The following is a 7,210-nucleotide window of genomic DNA, read 5'->3' as shown; positions in this document are numbered from 1 at the left end:
CATGTAATGTCTTCGTATTAAAAGAAAAAAAATCAATTTTCAGAGAGGAGAAATAATTTACGAGGTAACAGAACACTAAGCCTGTATGCAGACAGCCTGGTTTTGCATACTATCTGCAATTTCCCACTGTTCCATTTGCAAGTTGCATCAATAATTTTGAACAGTTTTACCTTATAGTTAAAAATGTGCACTGTAACACTTGAAGAGAGCTGTTACTACTTCACTTGACAGCTTCTGTGATAGTTCAGGACCCAGTGCTGTTTCTGACACAGCTCACAACAGAAACAGCAAGCTGAAAAAGGATCTGTTAAACGGGTGGAATTGCAAGAGTTATTAACAAACATCAGAACCTGGATTCAGAACAAAAGCCAGTGAGTATCAGCAAGTCCTGATTTATTCTTTTTCCCTCCCAAGGCTTTGGATCTTATTAAATATATTTGGAAAAAAAACATTGAAAAGTTCACTGTAGAACATCCTACCCTCAGGCAACAAGTTGTGATCACCACACATTTTAAAACACCTTGTGTAGCTGGTGTATCATACACATCACGGGCAATGGGGAAGATCCAGCATTTGTGTACACAGTAACATACAAGCAAGCACTGATAGATGTCACAGGTAAGACTGATCCCAAGACAAACCAGTGCATTGATTTGTGTCTACACCACATCCTAGAACACATGGAACAAGTCACAAGTTAACAGTACAAACCTGTTGCAACTTCAACACATACATCTTAGAAAAAGACAACGCACATACCCAGCCCTAAGACAGTGACAGGTTTGTGAGATAACAACAAAGATCAAGGTACCAGAAGAGGAAGGCACATTAACCTCTGGTTGGTCCATTTCACAGAATCACAGAATCAACTAGGTTGGAAAGGACCTTGAAGATCATCTAGTCCAACCATTTCAGTATTATTTGGATGAGTCATAGTGATTTATACCCTGAGACTGTGGGAGGCCTTGGAAAGGAAAGGAGACCAGGTAAATGGGCAAATAAAAAGTACAAGTTTAATGAGATTTTAAGATTCAGCACCTGAATTTTCCCTTTTAATAAGGGAATCTAGAAAAGCAGTTCCTAAGAAAACAATGTATTTACTCCTAGATTTTTATTCTAAGGTCAAAGAATCAACATCTAGGACTACAGAGACATCACACTATGTTGCAAGGGGCTTTTACACACCCTCTCAGTTTCAGTCAAATGACCAGAATTTGTATACAGTTAAGTGTTTCACTTGGTATTTTTCTGGGTACAGAAATAGTCAGGCAGCCCACATTTTCCCAACTCTGCCAACCCTGGCATCCTGTTTTAGATCTGTGTGGACTTTCTTAGACCATACTGCTCCCAGTAACATAATAGAAAATGGCATTCAATTTTCAATTGGGAAGATTCCTTTCAGTCAAAGAGCATTCTTTTAATTAGCCAAGTACCACAGGATTTTGATAAAGAAACAGCATCACAAGCAAAAAGACACTTTCTAATTTAAACCCTTGAAAATTATCATGGAGAAACAAGAATGACAGTGATATCAACTTGGTTGCTCTGAAACTGTTTCCAATTAAGCCCTTTCACAAGTACCTCCTGAGCAATGAACAGGAGGAGGCTGGACAGCAGTACCAAACACTGCTGGGCTTTTACCTTTTCTCTTATGCCCCCTTGCCCACCCTCACCACACAAAGTCCCACTTGCAGAGGCAAGGGAGAGCATACGCAGGAGATCCCTTCAGGCAAGATGTGGCTGTATTCTCCTTTCCACAATCCCTTGTCTGCAACATGCACAAATTCCTAGTGTCTGTGCTTCACAGACTCAAATAAGTTACGGATGGCCCTACAACACTCAGAAATGCATTTTAAGTTGAGGTCACATCATGGATTCTAACTGTGGGATGGCCAGCAGGGCACACTGGGATTTTCACTCGGCTTTAAGGTAGAGAGCATGTGCCTGGCCAACACAGTCATCCAGGGCTCAGCATGAGCTGGCCAGAGGATCAGCTCTGCCTGCATCACGCACAGCTCTGCAACAGTATTCCTAGGAACAAGCTGTACCCAAGCTCTGTAATTGAGTCATAACAGTAACTGCAACAAAATCTAAGAACCTCAGACACCTTGAAAAGTGGATTTATGGAAAATTAGGGTATCAGACCACCACAAACAGATCTCAGCATTCCTACCTGTCTGCTGAAAGATGCTGCTGCTTTGCCAAGATGCAGTGACTGACAGCTTCTCTGTTCTTGGTTTCTTGCAAACAAACACAACAGGTGACCTCCATGAAGGGTCTAGGCAAGCCTGCTTTACTTCACATCGGCACCAGCTGAGGGACATCGCTAAGCGTCTCTCAGCTGAGGGGCAGAAATTAAAAGACACCAAAACACTACTCAACATAGCTGAATCATAACTTCAATCTATTAACTGCAGCTGCAAGCTATATACAAAGCAAGTGAAATTCTGAAGAACAACAACTTGATACAAAAGTATCTTAATCCTTAAGATACAAAAAGCTGCCAAAGACTTGAAATGGAAGCAGCAAATATATCCCCATAAAGAAGTTCATGAGTCCCCCTCATTAAGGGAGTCACAAGAGTCACCCACAATGTGAATGTAACCTTTGTGGACAAAGTCCAGTAAGATCACAGAGCATTCTGGCAATGAATCTTAAAAATGGATCTATGTGGAAAATAACAACTGAGACTAGGAACAAACACCTATTAACTATTCTTTGGTAATTTACTCACCTTGGACTAACACCAGCAGCACTGATGAAGGAGCCAAACAAATGGACTCACTTCTTTACAGCAATCCCAGAAAGCACCCAAGGAGAGTACTAGTAACTCTCCCTGGCTGACTTGACTGTACAAGGAAGAAAACTAGAGGAATTACCAGGAATAAGGTGTTCGGTGAAGAGGGTGAGCACCACCCTCACTGCTAGGCTCAAGACAACCCTGCAAAGTAGCTTCTGCTTCCTTAGAAACGTCCATCACATAACACCCAATTGTTACTGAGAGATTGCTACCTAGTACTTACCAGCTGGGTATTACTGAACCCATAATTAAATCACTGTTTTGATTACCTGTGATTATGAATACTGAAAATGTAATACCCAAAGACACCCGAATGAACATGGCAGTCTACTGAAAAGAGCTGAGCAGTAAAATTAGCTGCTTCCTACACTCACCAGAAGCACTAAATATCCCACATGACTGAAAAGTCAGTAGCAGGAAGAAAAGTCTGAAGGTCTATGTGTTGTGTTCTTTCCTCTCCTTCAAGTGCTTAATGCAAAATAAACCAGAGTCTGTTCCACCCAGCAACAGACTGTTTCCGTGTAATCTCATCAGGCAAACATGTACAAGGGCATCTGCCCAGTTCTACAGTCTGAGCCAGCCTCGAAGGTCTACCCAGTTTAAAACAAAGCAAACTGAATGTCTCAAAGATAGCTTAACAAAACGCTAGCAAGCCCATTTCTGCTCGACAGAGGTCATCTCTGCAAGTATGATATTGCTACAGTAAAGACTTGGATGATTTGGGGTAGAAGAGGGAACCCCAAACAAACCATTCTGGAGGGCAGGAAAGAGAAAGGGAGGGAAATCATTAAGAAACACTGGAAACAATAGAACTGTCTAAAAACATGCATGTCACTGGGTCTCATCGGAGTGAGCCATTCACAAAGCTACCAAAGTGCAGTGGACCAGACTGAATTCCATCCATCACAGGGGTGTATCTGCCATTTGAACAACGGGGTGCAGCCAACACACCTCCATGAGGAGCCTGGAATTTTCCTGCATACAGCCATTCCTGCACTTCAATGGGAAATCCCTGCATTTCTCACCATGACCCTGCATTTCAGTTCTGATGTCTAAACCAGTAGGGCAACAAAATCAAATCAAATAAGAAAATCTGGCTTTTTCTCCTATCACTTATCTTTGGACAGCTAGCAGATCATCACCTTTCTCTGCCTCGATTTCTAACACTGTCTGGGCCAAAAGTGACATACGACCACCACAAAATATTCAGAAACTTAACATCTGGATTGCTACAAGCATTTAAAACCACTGAAACAGGCTAGAAATCAAGTTCTCTCTGGCCCAGTACTGCATGCTTGCAGTACTGTCTAGTTTGTTTCCAGTTTTTGAGGGGATTTTCATACAGCAACAGGATGGCTCCCTCCCCATGAGAAGTTATCTTTGCAAGAAAGCACTCTGAAAGCAGAATACACAGAAGCATGAGACCTAAGGAATTTTACATCATTGACCAGATTCTTCTGAGAATTGTCCAAAGCTTCCTATGCAGAAAAAAGGAGGAAAAGGGCACTCACACTACCAGGCTTCAGGACCACACGTTGAGGTACTTTGGAAGATCAGAGACAGCAGAGGGACGCTTTACAAGGGTGCCTCTTCAGCAACCTAGAGACTCTGCGGGAAGATCAGCCTCTCTTTGTAGGCTGCAGCTCAGTCTATACAAATACCCTTTTTGCCCCCTCACCCAGACCTGGAATACGCTTCAACAGATCAACATTAGGGCTAGTATTTTCAGACCAGGATTTTCCTATGGCACTGGTGACACGAAGTGCCTAACTAGTAACTGTTGATTCAGCAGAACCAGAGGACACTCAAGTAGACTCAAGTGTCTAGTTTCTTTCTTTTTTTTTTTTTTTTTTAAAAAAAGCAGCACTTTAAACCAAGTAAAATAACTAAGCAGAACATGCTCCCTGTGACAGTGATCACTTCAACAAGAGTTGTTTTCCTCTGTATACTTCCACTGTTCAAACCCCCTAAAATAACCAAAGCAACATGTTGCCATCACAGAAGACCACAGACACCATTATAACATCTATAATAAAAATTTGAGAGTTCTTTAGCTACTCCATGGTATAGAAATTTCCCCTTTCAGAAAAGGGCCTGAATAGCCACACATGCAGTGCCACTAACTGATTCAGTTTAAGCAACCAGCCCATAAGGGAAGTAGAATTACAAAACATAAGATCTGTTTGTGAATCACCTCTGTCTGATCAGTGTGAGTAAATTATACTTCTGGGACAGGTGCACATCTGGGAGAGCTCTTCTCTTGCCAAGACTTCCACCCGGATGGGAGGGAACTGCATTCCCTGCAGGATTTCCATCCAAGTCTCCACTACCAACTGGAAATTAAGCCTGAGGCTCACTGCTTGGCGTTACTGATGAAGATACTGAGTACAGAGATGAGAAGCACCACAGGGACACATGCAGACTAGCTTTAGGCAGTCTGGCAGGAACTGTGTAAGGGACTAGAACTACTCTGCAGTGTGGCTGTGATCTCCAGCAGAGACAGAACAAAGCATATCCCAGCCTTGTCTGTCTTCTCAGCTTCAGTCAACTGCCCATTTGGCACCAAAGCAGTGAGGTCCAGGCACACTTTGCTCCACCGGTGACCCGGGAAGAGAAAAGGCATTCATCCCAGCAGAGCTCAGAGGTGTCTGTAACAACCTGAAGAGTCTGGGGCCTGCCAAAAGGCTAGGAGGAGCACCCTGGAGTCCTCCAGCGTTTTAGCTGAGTATTAGGTAAGACCCGTCACCCTGGAATGCACACATTTCACAGTTGGACCTGAAGGGCACCAGACCTTTTCTTCCCATCCAGTCCCCCATGAAGTTCAAGGGAGTTTGATTGCAGAAGGCACCAGGGCATAGGGGGGAAGACTGAGACTCTCCCATAGCAAGCAGGATGACAGCAGATGCTAGCGCAATGTGAGCTAACAGCAAGGTTATCTTGCTACAAGGAAAGCTTCCAGCTTGTGTTAGTTAAGTCAGAGATGACCCTTTAACCTCAGAGAAAAAGAAGCGTTTATTTATTCCAGTGGTTTATTAGAGGAGATGGCCAACCAGAACAGCTAAAAATGGGAAGTTTCCACAACCTGGGACAAAAAAGGTCCTGGGTTTTAGGCAGTTTATGAAGCACCCATGAGCTACCACAGTAGCATACTCGGTAACCTTGGCTCATCGGGAAAATGGATAGATTTAGTTCATTTGAAATGACAAGAACATTCACGTCCCTAACCCCCCTTTCCTCTCAGCACCTCTGCAGGACCTTAATGTAATGTCACTCTGCAACAACCATGTTGCAGAACTGACTATGCAAACTCCTGTTGGGCAAGCTGATACCTGGGACAGGCAGAAAAGAAACAGAAGATCAATTTTTATTCCTGGGACTGCTGAAAACCACAATTCAAATACAAATGCACTTTTGAGAACCCCTGCACTTCTGCAGTCTGGGATTAATGGGCAATACCACTAGGGAATCCATCCCAGGGCTTCAATGAGTACAGCTTAAAATTATCATATTCCTCTACATATAAACAGTGTCATTAGACTTGTACTTTTAAAAAATAAGATCAACCCAGGCCAGGGCCAGGGCTCTGCAGATAAAAGTAGTAGCTTATCTCTTATAAATATTTTAATATTTTTTAATTACAAGTAGTCTTCACTCCAGGTAATGTAACTGACACAAAGTACCTGCACACACGCAGCCCCAAGATTTTCACAGAAAGTCCAGGAGCAACCACTCTATAAGAAAGGAATCCTACCTCACAGCAAAGTAGGGGAGGGGGCACATGGCCAAGATAGCCTAAATGTGGGGGGAAGAGTCATTTCGGGTAAATACAATAAAAAGGGACTTCAAAAACCCTTCATACAAAGGATCAAGGAGGTTAAAGCAAAAAACTGTTCAAAAAGATGTACAAAACTGTTGGAGACCAACAGAAAACTCTGCCGAAAAATAATTTGTATTTAAAATCAGAAATCAATGGCATCACACAATTTTGTTGTTAAAAAAAGGAAAATAAAATGGAAATCTGTGTAAAGATCAGCATTTATAAAGAGTTATCATTAGCTCCAGAGACCAGCATAATTCCCATGAAGTCCTGATGGAAGAGGGCCTCCTGCCACAAACAGTTTCGTCCCAGAAGAGTCGTAGCAGTGCGTGTAAACAGCATTTGGGAAGAAATTTATGTCAGAAAAATAATTCCTCCAGGTTTCATCATGATACTGTTAAAGGAAAGTTTAGATTGTTATTGTTTCCAAACAAACACAAAATCTTGTTTCACAAAAGCAGAAGTAGCTTCTAGATCCTAAAAAAGGATCTTTTCTCCTAATAATACCCCAAGCTTCAGCCAGATCAACCTGAAGACACCAGATATCCTGAAGCTTTTTCTGAGGTCATTTGGGCCAAACACTGGAGGGGGGG

At 42.5% G+C, this 7,210-nt stretch overlaps 1 protein-coding gene across 1 annotated transcript in view; it reads right to left on the bottom strand.

The window, feature by feature from the left end:
• Positions 1 to 404: 404 nt before the first annotated feature.
• The window catches only part of DCAF12 (DDB1 and CUL4 associated factor 12), a 31,103-nt gene continuing 24,297 nt past the window's right edge, over positions 405 to 7,210 (bottom strand). The window contains exon 8 of the mRNA XM_026865843.1: positions 405 to 7,011. Coding sequence (XP_026721644.1) covers positions 6,853 to 7,011 — 159 coding nt within the window. The 3' untranslated portion in view covers positions 405 to 6,852. The remainder of the gene's footprint in view (positions 7,012 to 7,210) is intronic.

This window comes from Athene cunicularia (assembly GCF_003259725.1).
Source record: "Athene cunicularia isolate RWA chromosome Z unlocalized genomic scaffold, athCun1 chrZ_part1, whole genome shotgun sequence".
Lineage (NCBI taxonomy): Eukaryota > Metazoa > Chordata > Aves > Strigiformes > Strigidae > Athene > Athene cunicularia.
Note: the sequence above shows the minus strand (reverse complement) of the source record. Positions and strands in the feature narration are given on the sequence as shown.